Source organism: Haliotis asinina, chromosome 8, assembly GCF_037392515.1.
Source record: "Haliotis asinina isolate JCU_RB_2024 chromosome 8, JCU_Hal_asi_v2, whole genome shotgun sequence".
Lineage (NCBI taxonomy): Eukaryota > Metazoa > Mollusca > Gastropoda > Lepetellida > Haliotidae > Haliotis > Haliotis asinina.
In genome coordinates, this window is record NC_090287.1 from 8,116,617 (window position 1) to 8,141,917 (window position 25,301).

At 41.0% G+C, this 25,301-nt stretch overlaps 1 protein-coding gene across 1 annotated transcript; it reads left to right on the forward strand.

The window, feature by feature from the left end:
• The first annotated feature begins 4 nt into the window (after window positions 1-4).
• LOC137293762 (isoleucine--tRNA ligase, mitochondrial-like) lies at window positions 5-24,680 on the forward strand. The gene is made up of 23 exons (XM_067824476.1): window positions 5-347; window positions 5,393-5,515; window positions 5,928-6,075; window positions 6,451-6,599; window positions 7,089-7,138; window positions 7,404-7,513; window positions 7,630-7,720; window positions 8,297-8,412; window positions 8,503-8,669; window positions 9,233-9,323; window positions 9,585-9,730; window positions 10,487-10,647; window positions 10,990-11,089; window positions 11,513-11,606; window positions 11,720-11,828; window positions 11,943-12,045; window positions 13,187-13,312; window positions 14,964-15,095; window positions 15,435-15,541; window positions 16,549-16,703; window positions 17,396-17,583; window positions 23,083-23,227; window positions 23,519-24,680. Exons 1-23 carry the CDS (start codon window positions 129-131, stop codon window positions 23,662-23,664), a joined length of 2,976 nt encoding a protein of 991 aa, XP_067680577.1. The 5' UTR covers window positions 5-128; the 3' UTR covers window positions 23,665-24,680.
• Window positions 24,681-25,301: the final 621 nt, after the last annotated feature.

Sequence of the window (25,301 nt, forward strand, 5' to 3'; positions counted from 1 at the left end):
CTGCAGTACTTGAGCCGTCAGATTTCTGCGGGCTTGAAACATGGCTGCGCCCAGGAGAGTCATATGCTGTTTTCTTATAGCTACGGCAGATATTTTTTGTTAGAGGGCGTACTGCGAAAATTGGCAACATGATAAATTGCATCGGTATTTCGTGTAGACAGTTCGTGTCAAAACCAAAGCTGACATGTTACAACTTTCTCCTTTTCCCACGAAACAAGAGTAGCAACAGCTCTAAGAAAGGCTCCAAAAGCAAACGCTATTCTGAAACACTGAACCTCCCGAAAACACCATTCCCGTTATCTCTAAGAGAGGGAGTGGCCTCAAAACGCGAACTGGAGATACAAAAGGTGATGTATACGAATGCACATTTATGGTGCACCCTTTCTGCTGCGCATACTCCGTTCCCCTTCAACACCCCTTCGACTACATAGCATTGTGTAAAAAGCTAGGAGACAGAAGTAGATTCTGGACAGAATAAACACAAGGCATGATTTAATCTGACTGAGCACGGTCTTACAGCGCTCTTTGCAATATGCAACAATATCACAGCATTCAAACAGTCCCCATATTGAGAACCAAATTCAAGTCTTTGGCATTAGTATCTGGTATAAGATACCAACCACTCCAAAATGATCGAAAATCTTATTGCAAATGGAGACAACATATAACAAATTCTTTTGAAAAAGTCAAATTCTACAACTGTTATTGAGGAGAAACAAAACTTCAACACTCACTAACATGAGACAATTTGCAGACGAATGCAACTAAGCGTGACATTAGATTGACGAAGCTACTATCTGTAAGGTCAACAGATACATACCCAGTAAATAATAACGCATACCTAAGGGCCCATGTTCATTAAAGGGGCACTGATGCGGAGCAATTTCTGTGGACTGGTGGTTTCTGTTGTTATTGTTTTTCTCTCGTGAGTATCCGGATGATATCCCAGAATTCGTGACGGGTTCATGATCTCTGCTGCGCCTCCCATTGTAGTTTATGTGTAGACTGATCAACAAAGATGAAGTCATTTTACTTTGTTATTTTGAAAACAAATCAAGCAACTTGAAGTTTACTCATTTGCCAGTGATATAAAAAAACCTGTTAGGACTGAAAAATAACGAAGTCAGTGTAGGTTTTATATTTAGTTCCTTGTCACGTTTGTATGCATGTTGAAAATTAATGAAACAAACCCACATGCTCTGCTTACACTTACAGTGAATTTCTAACATGATTTTAATATCTATACATTGTATAGATTGCCAACGTGAATCATATTTCACACACACCCTATTAGCGACCTAGTTCATGTTTTCTGTTATACAGATTCTGCTGAATGCTACAAGAAATAAATTAAAACAAAATGCAAATATTCAGTTTAAGACAGACGAAAGTTATAGCAACAATGTCAGGCTATTGCCTCGTTCAGGAATGTATCCATCAATATCCACATAAAAGAATGATATTCCATTCATCTGCAGCTGGTAAATAATCCTGCTCTTTGTCTTGTGTCTTTCAACAGTCTAATGTGCGAAAAAGTGACACATCGTTTGAGAAATTTTCACACTGGTGTATACATAATCTCACTGGTCACCCAGGATAGCTCATCTGGCAACTAACTGTATGATGTTCGCCATTAGTTAGCCAAAAATGAGCAACAATCAATCAGTCAAGGCAGTGGCGGTTAATTCTTTGTAGGAAGGATGTTGTTTTTACACTCGTCCTTTATGACAGGGTGTATTCAGTATAGATTATGTAAATCTACACTCATAAACACTGCCTTTTTGACAAATCCGCTGTGGAAGTAATTAATCAATCAGTGTGTTATCGGTTAATCCTTTGATCAATGTTTGTTTTTGTAACTCACTTGATAAACCCTCTTGCATCACTTATATGCAAATATTACATAACATGCAATACATTTGCCACTACAGACCTTAATTTATAATGTTGAGTATTTACTTCAGACAGAAGAAATGCCAAATGGGAACCTATGTCGAGTAATTTTGGTGGCGTTACCACTATTTATACCCGTTATAAATTCATTAACTGACCATCAAGTGAATGATGACAAATAACATGTGTAGGTTTATACCACCAAATGCAAGTTACAGCAAGGAAGATGTTATCTCTGTGTCAAATGCAGCCTGAAAACACTTTGGGGCCAAAATTGTTTTGAGGACACCAGAGGAACTTCGTTTTTACGTAAGAAATGTAAATGGTTATAATCAGTTTTTTTGCACGTAAGAAAATTTTCAGATTTTTCTACCAATGGCAAAGTTATTAGTGTACGAATTCAGATAAATCAACTGTGTTTTTTATTATCATAGATAATAATGCATAGATAATAATCATAGATAATAAACCAGAGTCATAGCTACCAAAATTTACGTATGATGTTTGCAATAACAGCTGGACCAACCCTCAAAACTATCTAAACATAAAGCTTTGCAATCTTTTGGACTTATATGAAACAAATGGCTTGCTACATGTATGTAGACGTCATATTTTCACATGCCATGATTAAATATCGAGGTAAAAAACACAGAAATAGGATCAAATTGGATCAGTCACTATACCATCCAGGCATCAGAAAAAAAACTACACTGCTGGGATATTTTGTTACAATCAGATAAGGAATAACATGGATATTTTTAAATAATGATGATGGGCATCCGGCCTCCTCGCTTTTTAGGGTGAAGAAATTCTGTGAATATGGACAGGGGCCCAGTCCCTTTGTCCGTCACGATCGAGGGAGCGGGTGCTGACCAATTTGCTGCTTGGTTTCGTAATTAGAAATATTATTCGCTCCGCGTTAGTGAATATATTCGGCCTTTACAAGGAGAAAAAAGAATATTCCCATCAGATGGAAAAATCCCATATTTTTTTTTCAGGCTGTTGCCAATGCAACAATAACTGCTCCATCCATGTTTAATTGTGTACAGTTGTGTATTTGTCATGATTTCACTTCATGCTCAGTTAATGCTAGTGGTTTCAACACTTGGGTAAGTTTAGTTTTACGCCACACTCAGCAATATTCCAGCTATATGGCAGTTCAACACTTGGGTTAGTCTGTCCACAGGCAAACTGTAGCGCAAATGGGGCTGCGCAGCATAGAGAATATGACAAGTCTTCATATATGTGAACGAAGCTAGCAAAGGTTGGCAACATACTTCCATCGCTTTGATTCGAAAAATATTTTTCATGTCGAAATAAAATATCGCCACCATCAAAGGTACACTCCTATTTCCTCACTTGGCTCTCAGTTTTGCTACCCCATGCTTAGTAATTACTCACGTGAAATAAGTTTCATTCAACATTTTAAGCGCCACTCGTATTCAGAACGTTCTTTGCCTCCATTACCCCTGCCAGTATCTGGTTGAACAGATTGACAGAACAAAAATAGGCAGAAATTAAAATGAGTGAGGGAGTTTAGTTTTACGCCGCACTCAGCAATATTCCAGCTATATTGCGGCGGTCTGTTAATAATCGAGTCTGGACCAGACAATCTAGTGATCAACAACATGAGCATTGATCTGCACAACTGGGAACCGATGACGTGTCAACCAAGTCAGCAAGCCTGACCACCCGATCCCGTTAGTCACCTCTTACGACAAGCATATCGCCTTTTATGGCAAGCATGGGTTGCTGAAGGCAGGTTCTACCCCGGGACTTTCACGGGTCGCAGAAATTAAAAAGATATACCATATTGCCTAATTTTATCATGAACCTGTTGGAGTTTATTTGTCTTCTCTGTCGTTGCTATTGTTAGAATTTTCGTAACATTTATTCTACATAAAACACTTCTGGCGTAATGAGTGGATGAAACAGGGAAGGTAACTGTAGGTATTCCATATGGAATAATACCCTCCTGTACCTTCACTCCGTTGAACCAGTAGCTGGAAGCGGGAATGGAGGCAAAGAACGGTCTGAAATACCAGGAGTTGCACTTAAAATGTTGAATAAAATAATATATAATTGTTCATCTTGGGGTAGGAAATCTGAGAGCACAACCCAGTGAAGAAATGGGTGTATACCTTTGATGGTGGTGATATTTTATTTTGACATGAAAAATATTTTTCAAACGGAAGTGAGGGAAGCACATTGCCAACCTTTGTTTGCTTCGCTTGCATGTAGAAGACTGGTCATTTTCTCTATGCTGCGCAACCCACTTTGTGCTACAGTTTGTCTGTGGTCCATGTCACAGTCCCTGAACCACATTATCTTCTTTACTGACATGTGCTGTCTGCAATGCTGTGGCCTTAAATGAAACAAGTCTAGATTTCCTCAGGTTCTGAATCTCTGGTCTCCCTGGGTGTCCTTTTCAATTTATAAGGGTTAGTTTGCTACTATCAAAATTATATGTATTCAGAGACTAAACATTAGTCTACACTTGGATCAATTTGACTTTTTGAAATAACTCAGTTAAGTCCACACCAATCTGTCTAGACTAATTCCACACCAATCTGTCTAGACTAATTAGTCTCTGAAAATGAAGAAAGTCTCAGGGCTCTTTTCATTATAATATTTTTTTTATTATGAACTGTTTGTTTTCTGTAAAATATTGTTCATTCCAGAGACAAGTTAGTTTAAGTCCACCCCCACCTCATATGTCAAGGATGTAGCAATCAGTGTTTTGCATTTGGTAGTTCTCATGTGTAGTATACTGAATATTTGTCTCAAAGTTTTGATGCGGTGAATGTATTACATGTTGTGTAATCTGCACTTGGCAGCACGGCAAGGAGAATGGCCCCTTGATCTGTGTTGTAAAAATATATCAAAGAATTAACCAATGAATCACTTATCATGCACGATTTGACAAAAGTGTTTGTGTATATTTACTTAGATGGAATACACCTATATCGAAGTGCTTATGTTAAGAGTTTTTTTAAAACTTTAAAAGCTAATATGTTGACTGATTGTTCATTGTTGTGCATAGAATAAAGATTTGAGTTAATAAAAATCTAAAAAGATACTAAACCCAAATCCATGTTAATGTCCTATTACCTTAATACATGGTTGATGGTGGAATGATTAGCCTGTTTGCCCTCATATCACTATTTTTGTAATGTTGTTGTTGTTGTTTTTCTTTCTCTCATCAGGTTGAAATCACTAACCAATCATAAACATTTTTATGTAGGTGTATTTGGAAGATATCTGTTTTTAGAATCTCGTCTGATCCCTTGGTTAATTTAATCAGGTTAATGAACATTCCAATTCAGTCTTGTCATAACAATGCTTATCAAAGTAAATAGGTATGTTAATGTAAAAATGCTAAACACAGCACACTTGCAACAGTATTGATGTATAGGTTTTTTCACTGGATATGGTCAGCCAGCTGTCAACTGCAGAACAGAATATTGACTCATCATTGCATTCTATTTTTATTTTGTAGACATGTGCATTTGACAAGTTGTATGAGTGGCAGCAAACTCAGACTAGAGATGCGTCCTTTGTGCTTCATGACGGTCCTCCATACGCTAATGGGAGGACCCATGTTGGGCATGCTGTCAACAAGGTATGGCAGTCTGCTGAAACTTCACCTTGTAGTATACTGAGATGAATGAGAACCTACCAGTACCTTTATCAGTTTCAGTTTATTGGATTTTTATAGGTATCCTGTAGTGTAATGTGACGTCTGAAATACCTGAATGGAACATCAGAAATCTTTACCAGCCCACTGGGCTGGCTTGCTGTAAATTTAGACCTTCTGTCAGAAATCTAGGCAGTCTTGGGTGGTAGGATGGGGCTTATTTCATACACTGATGATAGTGTTTAGTTATTCTGCAGTAAGATGATTCAGATAAAATCAGTCCAGATGGCAGCTGAACATGATCATCACAATAATCGGTCAGACATTCTTAGAATTTTTTGCCATCCTTTTTGACTGCTAAACAATTCTATCATATTCAAAATGCTACATTTTGCAGATACTGAAAGACATAACAAATCGCTACAAACTGATGCGGGGTTACAAAGTACATTATGTGCCAGGTTGGGATTGTCACGGGTTACCCATTGAACTCAAAGCCGTCAACCACCAAAAGGAGTTATCTCAGCTACATATTCGCAAAAAAGGTAAGCTGTTAATGTGTATTTTACACTCCATGGTGATTCCAGTTAATACATGGAACACACAGACCATATTTGACATAAATGTACTAATGGCATTGGATACACAAACTAGATGACATGCATGCTGTACTGGCCAGGATCATTGCACAAAATGTCAATCACTAGATTATTTGGCCCAGACTCAATTTATCATTGGTCACTGCCATATAACTGGAATAGTACTGAGATGGGTGTTGAAACTAACAACTCCCCAACCAACCACCCAACCAACCAACCACTCACTCACTCACTCACTCACTCACTCATCGCGATTGTTGTTTGTTCTTTCTTATCAATGTTGTTAAATGATAAATATTGTACCTGTTATTGATTCAACAGCTGAAACATTTGCCCGTGAAACCATCAAAGTGCAGAAGGAGAGTTTCAAACGCTGGGGCATAATGGCCGACTGGGACAGTTGTTACACAACACTCGACCGTGACTATCAAGTCAATCAGTGGGAAACTTTCTTCCACATGTATGAAAAAGTAGGTCCTTACATCTTGTATCTCTGTATTAACACTCATGTTACCCTAACATTTTATATGATGGGTGGGGGTGGGGGTGGGGGTGATGATGATGGTTTCAAGGGGAGGATCACCCATTTTGTTCTGGCAAGGCACATCAGTTTAGTACACATGTATTAGGGGGTCAGCAATATTTTACATACTTTATACATACCTTTTATGGGGTTTGGTTCTGCTGTTCACAGTGTACATGCTTCTTCATAAATATCATTATCACCCCTTAACCATAATTTGTTTGTTTTTGTAGTGCATGATTGGTTGAAAACTTCATTTAAACTGAACATATTTGTATAGTTTCTTGTGTCTGGTGCTGAAAGGTGATGCTCAGGGCTGGAAACTGTATTGTTTGGTACAGTACCTTTCATTTGTTTTACTTGCTGTAGAGAGAATTATTTTATTTTGTAAGCATGGTAACCATATCTGTGGTAAAATGTTTTTACTTGATTTCAGGGTCTGATTTATGAAGACTATATGCCAGTCTATTGGTCTCCATCATCCAGGTGCACTGTACTAAACATTAGTTTCTGTCAATTTTGTGTGAATTTTGTCAGGATTATATGAGTGTTATCCCTCGCTGAAAATGCATCATTTGCATCAGTCTGAACTTTTGACATTATAAATGTGATAAAATACTCAGTAGTTTGTTGAGTAGGTTTTTTTCATGTTCTCAGATTAACATTTCATTATAGTATTAATGTCATGAGACATTTTAAAAAATGTTCCTGGATAGATACGAAGTCAGTGCCTGTGGATGTGTGATTACAGAACTGCTCTGGCAGAGGCAGAACTTGAGTACAATGAGCAGCATGTCAGCAGATCTGTCTATGTCAAGTTTCCTTTGGTCAACGTCCCAGGGGAGATAACTCAATGTGTTGGTGAGCATATACTGTCAAACTTGTATAAAAATGCACAGATTGAAATGATGTATTTTGGCTTGAATGGCCTGTATTCATGTATTTCACAAGGTTCACTGATCAGTGTTTGTTGTCAGGATCAGAGTGTAAGGTATCTGCTGTCGTGTGGACAACCACACCCTGGACTCTTCCTTTCAACCAAGCCATCTGCTATGGCAAGGACATTAGGTATGTATTAGTCATTAATCTTCATGGCTAGAACCATCTTGTACAAAGCCTAGCTGTCTCAAATTTATTAAGCGATATGATTTGTTGACAAAATCTCGCTATCTGCTTGGCTAAATGGTCTTGAATATGATCTGGCTACCTGCTTGGCTAGAACGGTCTTGAAATTTTGTAGACATTTGCTTTCTAATTATACAGTGTAAATCTGATTGGCCTGACACAGCTTTGAATAAGTGGGATATCATCAGTTTGATGTGACTATGAACAGGAGGTTGGTCCATTTTACATCCGGACAAGTCTCATTCAGATTCACAAGAACTTGTACTTACTCTTGACTATACTTTCTGTAAGTTCTCATATTGTTATAGTAGTTCATAAAATGTCAGTATATGATGCCCAGGATTGTACACACTGAACCTTTAAAACAGCTTATAACCTAGTCTAAAATCCATTCAGCTTGTACAGTCCTGCGCACCATACTGTCAGTATGTGGAATTCATGTTAACAGTAGACTGTATTTAATAAAATTCATGGAGTGTGATGTGATGGTATATTTTTGTTATTTTATTGTATTGACAGGTACACAGTGTGGAAGGATGACAGTACAAGGGAGGTAATCCTGTGTGAGGAACAGTTCAGTGAGAAACTCTTGTCCTTCCTCCCAGACTCATATCACCCTGTAGGCTCCATACAAGGTACGTTAGACAGCTTTCTGCTTTAATTTTGGAAGTCATAAAAATGCAAGAATCATTTCGACCAATGTTATCTTATACATTACCTTGCAGGAGAGGTTTTGAAAAACAGTGTCTACACACATCCCCTGACTGGGAGGAAACTGCCTCTGTTGGCAGGAAGTCATGTGACTAGTGGAAAGGGAACAGGATTGGTCCACACGGCGCCAGCTCACGGCCATGAAGACTTCCAGTTGGCTGTCAACTATGGCCTTCCTGTAGTAAGGATTACTTGGAGCTATTTTAGTGGATTGTGGTCACTGCTTGTGTTTATGTTCATCCTAGAATGTTCTTGTGCAGTAATCATCTATGTTGGCTAGAGTGATGCAGTAACCGCAAACTTCACCTGTCTCTGTGTTGATACGTGTTATGTCTAAATAAGGGCACAGGTCAACAGACCATTCATCGAAGGTGCTGTAATTAACTGTGCAGAGTTGCATCTTTTAGCCATGCATATAAAAACGTTGATCTTGAATTGAATTCAGGCTCACGCCAATTATGTAATGTTTGTCCGCATTGCATCCATCTTTGTGATTTTCAAAGAAGTGGTAAACAAGTTCAGGCTTTCCTCACAAGACATTTATACGCAGTGATATAACTGGGTTTACAGTTAAAGGAAGCATTACTCCTTTCACTCAATCTGAATATTATTGCTTTGCAATTAATGAAATAGATCAGTGTTATTAGAGAAAGCATGAATGGTGTTTAAATCAAGCTGTCACACTGACATTGTGAAGCATGTCTTCTCTCAGTATTACATGTACCTGGTGTACATGTGTTGCAGGATTGTCATGTAGATGAGAGAGGCAGGTATATGGACAGTGTTGGTTCTCACCTGGCAGGTAAAACAGTCGGGGAAGATGCAGATGATACAGGTAATCTTAAATCCAGGTGACTGTTATCAAGACTAAGGCTAGTTAAAGATGTTATTACCTTTTCCACATATGAGAAATGTAGCACTGCATGACAGTATAATATTAAAGAGTGATTTAGAAGATGAAATATCAAGCCTTGTGGAATGGCTTTCCTGAAGATGAATGAAGAAGTACTCAACTTGTTTGCATGTCACGTTCCAGACTAAATATGTTCATAACACGCCATTATAGAATACATGTCTGTGCCTTCTGTATTCCCAGTGTTGAGTCAGCTGGGATCCCATGTTCTCCACCTGGAGGATTTCACTCACAGCTACCCTTATGACTGGCGGACCAAGAAACCAGTGATAATCCGTGCCAGCAAGCAGTGGTTCATCAACACATCAAAACTCCGGGACAGGGCTGTGGTTTGTGGATTTCAGTTGTCTATTCATAGATGTGGAATGAATTCTTATTTAAGCATATGAACAATTTATCTGTGTCTCATTGGACAAACCTAGGCATTTCATGGGGTTGTTTTGAAGAGTAAAAACCTGCAAAAACAATGCACATACTACACTAGTGTGATATAAGTGAATACTAAGGCATCACTCAAGGATTTATATGGATATTCGAAGTGGGACAGGGGAGAACATTCTGAGCTGTCTGAATTGTTTTGATGAAAGTTTTCAGTTTGTGATATTTCTTTGGTAGCAATGTAAATATTTTACAGTTTTATTATGATAACACCGCTTTATACTGGTTTTAAAAATCATAATCTGAAAACCAGATAATAAAAATTGAGTGTAATAGTGTTGCCATTTGAATATTTCACATTTGTGTCACTCAAAACTATTTGAATCTTGCATACCTTCCCCAAATACTTGGTGAGCTGCCTATCGTAGCTCATGGGTTTCACAGCTGCACAGCCCCCCTCCAGCTTGCATCACTCTCTAGCATACATACTGACAAGAAGGCTGTGACTTAAATACCTTCAAGCCATAATAAAATACTTATGGTTAGATGAGAAAATTGGCCCAGTAACAAGCACCTGTTCCTAAAGTGTTGCTAGTGAATGGTCCTGGTAATTTCTTAAATGCACTGTAATGGTATTGTTATGTTTTTGTCAAGAAAAGTTGTTTGATTGATGAAATATTATTCTTGAGTCATGACTGTTTGTTGAGGCGAGTCTGAAGGATGTTCGGATCTACCCCCCAAACTCAGAGCAGGGCATGCTTCAGCAGCTGGGCAGCAGGACATACTGGTGCATCTCACGACAGAGGGCTTGGGGACTGCCCATCCCTGTCTTCTACCACAAACTGACCAGGGAACCACTGCTGACCAGGTGAGCTCCAGTTGGGATTACAATGATTCAAAGAAAATATTTAACCCTCTCAACAAAATTGAAAGTCCAACATCTGGCATTGTGTGTTCATAGCTTTGACTAGAGAAAATGCATAAACACTTAAAACTTGCAGACTCTGTGATCTGGTGATAAGGTGCTTTCATTTGAGAGTGTGAATTTAAAATCCTTTGTGGACTCAGTATCCCCTAAAATGTGACAATGTGTACTTTCCTAAGGAAGTGCAAACCCAAATATAACATTACATTTGTCAAAATTTTATTATTTCCATTATACAATATTATAAAAATGATGCTATTGGTTTTGATTTTGGGTGCCTTGCAGAGACATAATGAGCCATATTCAGCATCTGCTGCTGGAGTATGGCCCAGACTTCTGGTGGACCATGGACATGGTTGACCTGCTGCCTGACCATCTGCTGCAGGTCAGTGCCAGGGGTTAGACTCATGACCCTTGCCCCTGTCCTTGATCCTGCCCCTGTCCTTGCCTTTGACCCTAACCCTTACCCTGTCCTTGCCATTGACCCTGACCCTGACCTTGCCTTTGACCCTGACCCTGTCCTTGCCTTTGTCCCTGTCTGTGCCCCTGCCTATCTTGTCATGTGTACCACATTTGTATGTTTTGGTGACTTTAAAAAGTTCAAGGTCATGCTCAACTTATGTACTGATGAAATTTTTGTTAGCCTGAAAATGTCTTTCTTTGGGTTGTACCAAGATCTGAAATGGTCCTGAGTCACCTATGTATATGGTCAACGTAAGTTTTGTTTGCCATTTCCTGCTGTTTTTTACCCACCTATCCTATTGCACCTACCATGGTAGTGAGGTTTACTTTGTCTCTTGTGTTTCAGCCGCATCAAGGCACAAGTGCAGACTACTGCAAAGGACAAGACATCCTCGACATCTGGTTTGACAGTGGAACATCCTGGGCAACTGTGCTCAAAGGTGAATTTTACTCAGGCCTTTCACAGTCTAACTCTATTTTAATGTAGCAAGAGTTGTGCCTCTGTTTTCCTGTTTCATGAGTACACTGTTGTACCACTGTCGTCTGTCCTCAGACTGTGGCAGTCAGGCCGATGTGTACTTGGAGGGCAAGGACCAGTATGGATGTTGGTTCCAGACATCTCTGCTCACAAGTGTTGCTGTCAACGACAAGCCCCCATACAGGTAGGACCTGGTGGTTTGAAGGATAGTTTCAAATGTTATGTCCATCTTTGTTCTCCAACATCCCCCATTTATGTTTGTGATGTGGTGGTGTATATATGTAATCTGATATTGCAGAAACTTGATTGTCCATGGTTTCACAACCGACGAGGAAGGTCGGAAGATGTCGAAGTCTGAGGGGAATGTTGTTGATCCTGCTGTGGTCATCAATGGTGGAAAAGTAAGATCAGACACAAGCAGAGGAGGGTATGACTGGCCCTTGCTGTGCCTCAAAGAATAACCAGCTCTCACTGTCCATCAAAGTGTGGCAAAAGTTTAGTCACCTTCAAAGTATGACTCAAAACTCATGACCCTTAAAGTGTGACCAGCCCTCACTGTCCGTCAATGTATGATCTGCTCTCTGAACCTCAAAGTACGGGGTATGACTATCTTAAAACTTATGATCCTTAACCACAGTAATATACTGTTAAATAAAAGTAAGGGATACTGGATTTACAAGAATTATTAAATGCAAGTGATGAAGCCAAGGAGGAAAGAGATGATTGAGAGATATTAAAGGAAAATGTGACAATTTATTCAATTCCTTTGGAAATGTTTCAGCTGTATGGATATATTGGCATTAGTTAGTGGTATACTCACAAAATCAATTATCCCCTACTTTTTTTTAATGGTATATTGTCCAAGACCAGTAGTCATGTTTCCATGTCCCCTGGAAAGTTACAGTATACTCTGTCTACGCCAGCATCACATGGACAGATAAGATGCTCCAGTTTACTGATAGTATTTATGCTTCACAGAGAACACTCAATGGAGAAAGCATGCTGTTTTGTTGGAAACCTTTTAGGTACTTGTTACAGATTGACAGGAATGATGTATTTCTAGTTGTCCTATCTGACAGGTGAAGACAAACATTTCACACACCATGTTCAGATGTTTGATCACACATGTTGATTCTCTTATCACAAGACTATGCCAGTATGTAGACAGGAAACTGAAAATGGGGACCAATACTGTATGTGTAACTGACATACATGCAGAGTTTGAATAATGACCTTTGAACAAAACACTGACTTTGATCAAAAATATATGTGTTTGTAGAGAGTGATACTTCAAATAGAGACAGTTATATTCAGGCTTCTGTACCAAATAGTGAATGGTCAGAAATGACAGCATCTTTATAAGGTTCAAGTACAACATGATCAGAAAGGAACATTATGTCTTTGTTAAGAAAGTGACAATAAAAGGTACAAGATAACAGAATATCGATGTGTACATAACAGTGAAAACTATAAGATACTAAATTCAGAAAGTGAATCACGATGTGTGTATAGGTCTGAGTGTTAATGTGACTTTTCACCCAGAACAAGAAAATGTCTCCAGCATATGGAGCAGACGTGATGAGATGGTGGGTGGCTCATGCTCACCTCAAGAACATTGTGATGATTGGGCCTTCAATACTGGAGCGCTGCGTGGAGGACATGTTTAATGTAAGTAAACATGGAGATCATCGTGAAGGGAGAATAGAGAGTGTGAGGTGTAGGGATAGGTTGGGGTGCAAGGAAAGGGTTCAGATGGTGTGAAGCGTTGGGTGTAGAGAGAGTGTGCAAGGGTGTGTAGAAAGAATACGTGAAGCTTTCATTGTAAGCAGTGTGTGTGAGACTATTTTGCAGAGAAAGGTTATGGGGTCTCACTTCTTGTTAGAGAGTATGATGCATTTGATTTAGGCAGAGGATGTTATGCCTTTGAGAAACGTTGTGAGGACCCGGATGTAATGTAGGGAGAGAATATGAGTTTAAGGACACATGTTGAACATTGTCTCCAGTTACATAGAGAATATATCTTCTTCTCTGTCTTATGTGTTGAAGGCCTCAAACCCTCTTTTTCTCCTATTTTTAATGTGACATTGGTGAAACCCCCCGAACTTTGTCAACACCCAACAGTGGTTATTTTTGAGTCATGTAAAAGATGTGTGTCACTCCTAAAGTTTTCAACATCGAGAGATTCTATGTAAAAGATGTATGTCACTCACAAAGTCTCTCAACATCGAGAGATTCTATGTAAAAGATGTATGTCACTCACAAAGTCTCTCAACATCGAGAGATTCTATGTAAAAGATGTGTGTCACTCATAGAGTCTTTCAACATCGAGAGATTCTATGTAAAAGATGTGTGTCACTCACAAAGTCTCTCAACATCGAGAGATTCTATGTAAAAGATGTGTGTCACTCATAAAGTCTTTCAACATTGAGAGATTCTATGTAAAAGATGTGTGTCACTCATAAAGTCTTTCAACATCGAGAGATTCTATGTAAAAGATGTGTGTCACTCACAAAGTCTCTCAACATCGAGAGATTCTATGTAAAAGATGTGTGTCACTCACAAAGTCTCTCAACATCGAGAGATTCTATGTAAAAGATGTGTGTCACTCACAAAGTCTCTCAACATCGAGAGATTCTATGTAAAAGATGTGTGTCACTCATAAAGTGTTTCAACATCGAGAGATTCTATGTAAAAGATGTGTGTCAGTCATAAAGTGTTTCAACATCGAGAGATTCTATGTAAAAGATGTGTGTCACTCACAAAGTCTTTCAACATCGAGAGATTCTATGTAAAAGATGTGTGTCACTCACAAAGTCTTTCAACATCGAGAGATTCTATGTAAAAGATGTGTGTCACTCACAAAGTCTTTCAACATCGAGAGATTCTATGTAAAAGATGTGTGTCACTCACAAAGTCTTTCAACATCGAGAGATTCTATGTAAAAGATGTGTGTCACTCACAAAGTCTTTCAACATCGAGTGATTCTATGTAAAAGATGTGTGTCACTCATAAAGTCTTTCAACATCGAGAGATTCTATGTAAAAGGTGTGTGTCACTCATAAAGTCTCTCAACATCGAGAGATTCTAGGTTTGTAATGTCATGAATATAACACAAAGGAAACTAACACAAGTTGTAGCTTTAGAGTGTAAACAAAGTTTGACCTATGCTGTGGTAGCAGCATTGTCAGCAGGGCCGACTTGCACATAGCAATCTCAAGACTATGACTCTATTTGTCTGTGTTATAGTAGCAAGGGGTCATTGTAGCCCAAAGACCGTTCCTTGTTACTATGTTCGTGGATCTTGGTCTGTCTGTTGCAGGTGAGGAAGAGTCTGCGATACCTGCTGGGCAACCTGGCTGACTTCCAGCCCACATCACACCTCGTGACATATGACTGTCTCCTCCCACAGGATCAGTACATGCTCCATCTCCTGCACAGCTTCGCAGACAAGGTGACAAGGACATACTTTGGAGGGAACAGCCAAACCTACTTGCACTAGCGTGGAATACATCATTTATATTATCCACTCTAATCTCATATAAATATTTTATCGTTACTTTTCAAAGTAAGTGGTGAACTAATTAAATACACAAGCCTTGTCTTTGTGAGATTTCTGAAATTGTTTTACCAGTATGACAGGATGAGGTTATTGAAACAATGTCTTTTAATTATGAACCCAAACTATCAGCCTTACAACTTCCTTCCCAAATGAAGGTAGTTCCACATGCAATTGCATCCAAACACAGCTCACTCACTCACTTGTTAATGCCGAGCTGTGTTCCTCCTCCAGGTAATGGCATCCTACGACAGCTACAGCTACAACCAGATACTGCGCCACCTGGAGAAGTTCATCAACACACATATGTCCCGCTTCTACTTCACCATCACTAAGGACAGGTCAGACACTAATTCATGTTTCAGACCTTAGTTTATGTTTGCAATGTGAGAGTAAGTCAGGCTAATGTTTAATTTGTTTTCAATGTGAGAGTAAGTTAGGCAAAGGCTAATGTTTAACGTGGGAGAGCAAGTCAGGCAAAGGCTAATGTTTTCAATGTGAGAGTAAGTCAGGTAAAGGCTAATGTTTTACAGTGTTAGTGTAAGTCAGGCAAAGGCTAATGTTTTCAATGTGAGAGTAAGTTACGCAAAGGCTAATGTTTATAGTGTGAGAGTAAGTCAGGCGAAGGATAATGTTTACAGTGTGAGAGTAAGTCATGTAAAGGCTAATGTTTACAGTGTGAGAGTAAGTCAGGCAAAGGCAAATGTTTACAGTGTGAGAGTAAGTCATGTAAAGGCTAATGTTTACAGTGTGAGAGTAAGTCATGTAAAGGCTACTGTTTACAGTGTGAGAGAAAGTCAGGCAAAGGCTAATATCAAAGGAAAATACAACAGATTTAACAAAATCAGTCTAATAATCTGTCAATGATGGATAATTAGATGATTAAGTGATAAAAATACATAACAGTAACCGAAGCCATAGTAAAATCTATGTAATAAAAGCAGGTGTAACCATAAATAGATAATTTAACACCAAAATCTTCATTGGCGCAGTAGCTGTGAGGTAGAGCGTCCAATTCAAGATCTGAAAGATGCGGAAAGGATCCAGAGAGGGAAAACATTTGCACCTTCAATTTGCACTTTGATGACATTTTTCAATTGATTTCAAACGCATGAATGTAGATGTTGAAAGTGTTCATTTTGTGAGAACCTACTTTCAGGGCCAAGTTTGGAGTATTGTATGGAATGTCCCAGGAAAATTCTGTAGAATGAATGTCCCAGGGAGACTGTATATGACCCTGAAAGGAGGTTTACCTGAGAATAAAATAACCTCCAAAATGACACAAATATGACATCTGAGGTTTTTATATTGTGTTATGATGTCCTGGGCGACATGTTCCCGATTTCAGATGTTACTGCGGCGCGACTGCCTCCCTCCCACGGCGATCTACCCAGTCTGTCCAGTACCACCTGCTTGATGTAATGGTCAGGACCCTGGCCCCTATCCTACCTTACCTGGCTGAGGAGGTCTTCCTTCACCACCCTGGAGCAGAACACATAGATGGTACTGGTTGATGCCTGTCTAACTTTCTAGGTTGTGATTGACATGGAACATTGCCCAATGTTCATATACATGCTACATGAAGTTTTCCATCAGTATTTGATCAATTTTGTTTACAGTCTATACATTATAATTAGTTTCCATTTAGAACCTAACATGTGGGGATTTCCTGTTTGAGTAGGTCTCCAACATTCTATTCTAGTCGTATGAGCATGTTAAAAACCTAGGTGGAACTCAGCATTTTGTAAATATGTGAACAGAATCAAAACACAAGTATGTCACAACATGACACAACACAGTGGAGCAGTTGACAGGCCAGTAGTATTTCAACCTGGCCTGATCGAGTGAATCACTGCTCATAACATCGATCACAGGATAGTCTGGTCCAGACTCGATAATTTACAAGCCACCATTATGCAGCTGAAATACTGCCGGATATGACATTATGCAAGCATTGTAATCAATAGGATCAGATGAATAAATTCTTCTCATAGTAATAATGTGCAGATGTCTGCAGTATTATTTGGATTTTATATCAGAATTGTGTATTGAGTTTAAAGAGTAAAAAATGTATGCATCCTTTTATGACTTTATTTGTCATGACGTAGTATTTGTTTCAGGAACCTATGGCACATTGTTTGCATGTTTACTTTAGTCTCATAATTCACATTACTATTTGGCTGTGTGTCTTCAAGGTGTGAAGAGTGTATTCCGGAGTGGCTGGTTCGGCCTCCCACCAGAATGGAACAACCCTGCCATTGCCCGCACCCTAGAGCCAGCGTTCACCATCAAAGATGATATAAACCAGGTCCTGGGCAGCGAAAGCCCTTTAGAGTTTGATGCTGTCATCTTTGCTAGTCATGACCTTGCCGAAACATTAAAGGTAATGCAAGATCATCCATGCTTACTGCTAGACACATATTAGATGATCCTGCGCACTAAACACATTTGTGACAAGAGAGGCGGTACAACGAATTGGGCGAGTACACTTGGCAGCTACAGGTAGCTTGACGATCATGCATGTGCAATACATGCTAACCGTGACATGAAATCAACGCCGCATATTCCTTCAAAAGATAAGACTGCAATTTCAGGCATAAGATACTGATATTCCACGCTAACCTTTAGTTAAGACGAAGACAAATAGATGATTGGGGCATTGACAAGCATTTGAGATATTCAACAATTTTGTTAAAAAAACAACAGGAAAATGTCATTTGCTTCGTGAAATGGATCGGTGGTCCTAAACATATTTGCTCAGTATATTGTGTTGATTCAGTTCGTTGGGATTGTACCTGTTCCCAAATCAAGTGTGCTATAACAATTCATGCGTGAACCGCATGGGGAAGATGAACTTCTCGATATTTATCAGACAACTTGTCTCCCTCTTGTTTCAAGTGGATCATTCTGTGGGGTGTTCCCAAGTATGCAAATTGGGGACATTTGTCAGGTCGTGGATCATCTTATATGTGTTTACCAGTAAGGGGTTTCCAGACTGGGTCTACAGACTGGGTCCACAGGAACCTATGTTGGTCATGAGAACTGTCTGCTTGAGTCAGACAATGTGGTTCAAGTTGTTTATGGCTACCCTGACAGGGTGGACTGCCACACAATCTCGATCGCTGGATTGTCTGGTACAGATATATGTAGTTTTTTACAGTTTGTTTAGATTGAGTCCAGAGCCATAATAAACAGCTACCCATAGTTGTCAGTTTCATAAAATTAGGTATAAAAAATTTGACAAATAATTATAATATTTTTCACTTACCTTACCATAGGTCTGTAGCATATTACCTCAAGCTTCACTTAGTAGGAGATCTGACAGAGTTGAATTGCTATTCAATCTTGAATGGCTACCTCGAATTCAACGACTGTAATGATACAGAAGTATCTGGATCTCCCCACTGTGCATGCGCGCAGACTCCATGAGAACTTCACTTTTACTTCAAGTGTCAACTTGTTTAGACGTGTTTGAGTTGCTACCTTTTTTCAGCTAATAAAGATTTACTACGCTTTTGCACTGATTCCTTTTACAGGTCCTTGGTCTCGTGGTATGTAATATTTTCAATCTTTGTGTCGGTTATAATGTATAAATTTGTTATCGTACACTTGTCGACTACCTCTTACGCGACACGGTCGTATCCCTTCTTTTTTGATGTTGCCTTCATGATTTTAAGCGGATCAGTTTTGTGTTGGCGGTTTGGTTTCTGTTGATAATTCTTCTACCATATCTAAGCTTTTGTGTTTCATTTTTTGTCAGATGTTTCTGTATCTACTGTAATTTTGCTGTCCTTATCGGAGGGGCAGCCAATTCACTTGTCAGTTGCAAAGAGCTGCTGCATGTGCAAGTGGAGCAGTCCATTATGTGGTAAAGGGTGTTCTTCATTTATCCTTATTGTCACTTTTATATTTCGTTTTATTACAGTAGTTGTGTATGACATGACACTTGTGCGTGGTGTGTAAAGGCCTGAAGTCTGGCAAGGATCCCCATCCCTGGTGTCTGGATTGTGCTACAGTGTCATGCATCCACGAGCAGCGATGTGCAGCGTGTACGGGCTTGACAAGTGCAGAGTTTAAAGTTTTCCTGGCTGTGGTTAGGAAGAGGAAAACTCAGAAGTTAGATGTCTCGTTTGTCTGCGTCCTCTTCAGGATCCCGATTATTGGCGCCTTGTACACCAGAGTTGCAGACAGCGCTGGAGGCGCATGGGGCAGTGTCTGATACTTTGGCAAGGGTGGAGCTGACGCTGATGCAGACACTGATGCCATTGCCGATGCCAACGCTGATGCCACCTATCGACTTCGCTGATCCTCTTCCAGATCTCTTCACCATAGGAGAAGGAGAAGGGGGTCACAATCCCGGTCGGCGTTTGTAAGGAGCATGCGGAACTAATGTGTCTTCAGCATTTGAGACCCTGTCTTCTGCCTTTTGTGACAGAACTGCAACACGCAGCAGGGGGAAGAAACATTACGTCCCCAAGAGGGAGTCTCTCAGATCTGCCTTTACGAGAGGTTGTGGCCAGGACAACATTGCAGTCGATCGTCTCAAGCCTTCAGACGCAACCAGGGATGCCCCTACCATCCCCAGTAAACATCTCAGCCGTTGGCATGGGTGTATCCAGAGTCACAGCGCCAGTTGCTGCAGACAACATCGAGGTGTTACAAGGGAAGTGTGCCATCGAGGAAGTGTTGGACCCAAACCTCTCGCCAGGGTTCTAGTCTCCGATCTTCTTCATTCCCAAGAAGGACTCCAACAAGTTACGCATGATCCACAACATGGCAGCGTTCAACAATCATTACTTGATGGAGCCTCCTCACTTCAAGATGGTGTCTCTGGAACAGCTGCACCTCAAGCTGGTCCCGGGAACGTGGCTTGAAGTCTCGACATACAGGAAGCATATCTGCACATCCCCATCTACCCAGCTCACAGGAAGTTTCTGAGGTTTGTGTTCAACGGCTGTTTGGCATTTCCACGGCCCAGTGGCTATTTACTAGAATCACGACACCCATCAGTGGATTTCTTCATCTCAGGCAGATAGAGTTCAACCCATACATAGACAACTGTCTTCTCAACCAGTTCGAACCTCAGTTGCTATGCTAGACTCTGCCATCCATCTCCAGGAGCAGTTAGGGTGGATAATCAACCGGGAAAAATTGCAGTTGCATCCCACGCAGGAATTGGTGTTTATCAGGGGCCTGACCCAGACACAGTCTGACCGTGTTTGGATCCCTCTCAACTGGTGGGAGAAGATTTCCTGGTCTGTAGCGAAGGGACTGTCAGAGCCATTGCTTCTCAAGGAGTCGCAGTCTCTATTGGGCCTACTGACGCTGGCGCAGGACTTAACAGGGCGCATGATGCTACAGCCGTTACAGAGGTACCTCCTCCCGTACATACAGGCAGATGATCTGTCTACACCAATACCTGCGGTGGTGGACGGTTGAGTCGAACGTCTGTGACAGAGTTTGCTTGACCAAGTTTGTGCCAGGACCAAGAACTATTTGTCGACACGTCACTCAAGGGCTGGGGTGTGCATCTCAACGATCAGACAACCTCGGTCCGACATAGAAGCAGGGTGGCACATCAAGAATCTTGTGCTGGAGGCAGTGATTCTAGCTATAGGCCACTGGGCGCCACTACTACGCCACTCCAACCTGTTGATTGTTTCAGACAACGCGACTGTCGTATGGCTGATTTTGAGACAGGGGACCACCAGGTCCAAGTCCCTACTGGATCAGATGTTCTGCTTAGTGTTCTAGATGCAAATGGCATCAAGACCAGAGTTCATCATATCCCAGGTTGCAGCAACGTCCTAGCCAATGCCCTTTCTCGACCAGGGAAGATGTCCCCGACTGAATGGATGCTTCACCAGGAGATATTTCTGCTGATATGTCAGGATCACGGGCACCCACTGATAGACCTATTTGCCACAAGGTTCAATGCTCAACTTCCAGTGTACGTGTCTCCGATACCAGACCCGGCAGCTTGGGCGCTCAACACTCTGTCAATGTCATGGGAGGGACTGGACGCGTATACCTTCCCTCTGCCAGCGCTAGTACCAGCGGTAGTGATGAAACTCAAGCTCATGGTGACGATCCGTCTGCTTTTGGTTGCACCCTGGTGGCCAGGGAGGACGTGGTTCATTCCGGCTTCCAGAGTGGGACCAGTTGCTACGCCATTACCCACAGTCAGTCACTGCACCCGGATCCGGCACAGTTTCATCTATGCGCCTGGACCATCTGTAAAGGACTTTGAGGGCCAAGGTGTACTCACCTCAAGTGGCAAAGATCATTGCCTGGGCGCACAGAAATTCCACTCAGTCACTCTATGATGACAAGTGGGCTACAATTGAGAAGTTCTGTGTCACAGTCGCAGGACCTGTTGTAGCGTCATCCCAGTTCCTGGCGGAGTTTTTCGTTATTTACGGTGCTTGAGGAAACTCAAGGACAGTACCATTGGGACTTACCTGTTAGCATTAAACTCAGTGTTAGCTGTCAGAGGAGATAGAAAGGTCTCAAAGAACTGGTTGCTATATTGAAGGCATTCAAGCTGGAGGACCAAAGGGTTAAGTTCCATCCGCCTGCATGGGACCTGAACATTGTGCTACAGTACTTGAGAGGTCGCCCCTACGAGCCGCTGGACAGGTCATCGTTTGACAACTTAACGAGGAAGACGGTGTTTCTGTTGGCTCTAGCTACAGCGGCGAGAGTTATTGAAATTCACGTGCTGGATGTGACTAGGGTACGGTTTGAACAGACCAGACATGGGGCTGTACACTTGGGCCTTCTCTGGGATTTCCTGGATCGGGAAGAGCAGTTACTCTGTCCGGTTCGGGCCCTCGGATTATATATCAGGAAGTTCTCTCCTTGTCGGGGAACTAGGAAGAGGTTGTTCCTGCCCTTTTCTATAACTACTAGAGGGGAAGTCACTAGGAACATCGTAGCCTTGTGGTTGAGGCAGTCCATCCAGGCGGCTTACGATGCACAGAATCTTCTGCACTTGTCGTCTAACAACCCGCACGAGATTCAATCGCTAGCATCAACAATGGCTCTGCACAGAAACTGTACAGTTCCCAACATTATGGCTGGATGCTTCTGGTGGTCTGCTACAGTGTTTGCTAGCCATTACTTACAGGACCTTGTGGTGGAAGATGTGGAGGGGCTGCAGTCTTTTGGACCATTGGTGGTTGCACAGCAACTCGTGTCCGTCCGCCCTGTAAGGTACGATCTTACTTACCTTGGTCTTGTACTTGCGTGACATAATGTACCGTGCCCCTCCAGTGTTTAGTACTTGACTTACTACTCTGATTCGGGTTCCAGTTAACCTTCCCAAGAGATTGTTGCGACAGACTGGTGAACAGCATTTGTGAATCAGTAGTGGTCCGGCTTCCCCGATGCATATGTGGGATGATAGACGTTTGACAGTTCTCTGGAGTCCTGCACCACCGTCCTGTCTGTTGCATCCATATGCTATAGACCTATGGTAAGGTAAGTAAAGAATTTGTTAAAATTTAAATATTTTAGATATTTGAATACTTACCTTACCATAGGGCCGTTAGTCCCTCCCAATGCTGGATGCTCCTCCCCACTACGGACTCTTCAGACTGGAAAGTAACAGTGAAGTTCTCGTGGAGTCTGCACGCATGTGCAGTGGGGAGATCCTGATACTTCCGTATCATCAAATTTGAGGTAGCCATTCAAGATTCAATAGCAATTGAACTCTGTCAGATTTCCTACTAAGCGAAGCTTGAGGTAATATGCTATAGACCTATGGTAAGGTAAGTATTTAAATCTCCAAAATATTTAGATTTTAACAATTTTTGTGACTTAACTATTTGACATTTCATACGGGCGAAAGGAAATTCTCGTATCTTTTTCTTTCGTGTAGCCCTTGCAGCCTGAACAGACATCCACAGACTCCCCTCTCAATGAGGTGCTGCAACTGTCTCACACGTCACTAGTAGATGCTGTCCCAACCGTCATCCCTGACGATGCTCATGTAGTAGATGGAGTCTGCAAGGTCCATAGGAAAGGTAACAAGTCCATCAAATGTTTGCTTCAGTGGATATCCAGTTTCATCCCTACATCCAACAGTCTTAGACAGGGTCACATTTGAATAATTTTCAGATGTTTAGAAAATCTGAAATTAGAAACCAATTTTCTTTCATATTTGTTTTCAGATTTCTCAAAGTGCCTGCTTACCATTACATTAAATGTCTAAGACTGGGTTCATGTGAAACCTGAAGGTTTGGAAGGATTAGGAACTAACACATGTATTTTATCTGGTGAAAAAAGACAGCTTCAAATATAGGATTCATTTCCAGGTGTACAGAGTACAGAGCAATACAAGCTGATTCTAATGGCATCAGAGCACCATATCTGCGAGCGATGCCGTCGCTACACGTCTAGCTCCGCCTCCACACCTTGTGAGAGATGCCTGGAGGTCATTGCCGAGGGCTGGGAAGGGTGAAGGACAGAACAAGAAAAATGCGATGCAGCTGTGTATTTACAGCTGACCTGAAATTTGTGTACACAGTTTTACCTAAAATGAGTGTATGCAGAGTACAAGCTGATATTTGTGTGTACAGTTTAAAACAAACAGTTGGGTGTACACAGTCCCAAGAAGTGATCAATGTTGATCTACTGTCAGGACCATACAAACCAGTGATTGATATTATGAGCACCTCTATGTTACCAAGTATGACCACCCCATACAAGGCAATTTTTATGGCAGGCATAAGGTGTTAAGGACCTAACCAAGCATACTAACAGTGCAACTCAAATCTCAGGAGCTGTAGTGGTAGAAACACAAGTATAGACTGTTTCCCAGTTTATATGAAAACCCATGAATTGCTGGGGATCTCATCCAGTGTCCCAGTCAAGGACGCACATCTGTAGCAGGAGACACCATGTGTTCCAGTATAGACTATAACACCAGATTATAACTGGCCCCATGCACTGCCAGAGGTCTAACCCAGCGTTCCAACAGGGCACCTCCAGTCTATGGATTCAGATCTGTTGCCAAAGACACCATGTGATCCAGTACAGACTATATCCCAGTTTTTAACTGGACCCATCAAGCATCCCAGCAGGCACCTCCAGTCGAAGGACTCAGATGTGTAGCGCCATTTGATCCCTATTAGACTGTATCCCAGTTCAAACCTGGACTCAGTCTAAGGATCTGTAGCACCATGTGCGCCAGAACAAGTCTGTATCCCAGTTTATATCTAGGCACATGCATTGGCAGGGCACCTCCAGTCTAAGGATCTTTAGCACCTGCCATTCCAGCGGGGACTGTTTGAACATACACACTACGATAAACCTCTGCATGTTCGCATCAGCAAAAGAGCAATGTGAACTCAATTCTGATTTATCTGCTTAAATTGTATCTGGAACACACTGTATATTAGGAAACATATCCAGCACCTCTGATATTGCAACTTCATCATCATTCCACTTTGCAGAAGTGAAACATGTGATGATGAACCTTACCTGTGTGTGTTGTTTGTTTACACTCAGCATTTTTATGACAGTAGACAGTAAATAATCTTACCACCTCTAATGACAACTGCTTAAAACTAATTCTAATTGTATCTTGAAACACATGCCTTGGGACATTTCGGGTTACTCAGGAACAGATATTCATTGAAAAATCGGTATCAGGTTAAACAACTTCAGTCATAGATCTGTCTAAGTAAACTTAGTCTAAGTACATTTCATTAACTTCACTACTGAGTCTAACAAAACCTAGTAGGAGGTTGTGTCAGGTAACCTTTGAGCGACCTATGACGGTCAAACGTAAAAAGGCTGAACGGATTTAACCAATCAGATAACAGCTACTGTTTAGGGTTTGCCTGGACTCAAAAAATTTACTAGTCAGTGACTCTGATTCCTCGATAAACGAAAATCCGCATAAAACACCGGTATATGACCTGCAGTAATATTTAGCAGACATCTTTGAAAATTGACCAAAAAACGCTATTTTCAGCAACTGTTTAATCACAGCAGCAACTGTCCACTTTCACGATTTGGTACGCTGTGTTCTGATTGGTCAATCTCAAAGGTTACCTAACGCGACCTCCTACTAGGTTTTGTTAGACTCAGTAA

What these genes read in the sequence shown, in the direction of transcription:
- LOC137293762 (XM_067824476.1), top strand. Translation starts at nt 129, where the DNA reads ATGATAAATTGCATCGGTATTTCGTGTAGACAGTTCGTGTCAAAACCA. An exon ending in CCCTGTAGGCTCCATACAAG is followed by an intron (nt 8,413 to 8,502) that starts GTACGTTAGACA and finishes ATTACCTTGCAG; the next exon opens with GAGAGGTTTTGAAAAACAGT. An exon ending in TTCACCATCACTAAGGACAG is followed by an intron (nt 15,542 to 16,548) that starts GTCAGACACTAA and finishes TCCCGATTTCAG; the next exon opens with ATGTTACTGCGGCGCGACTG.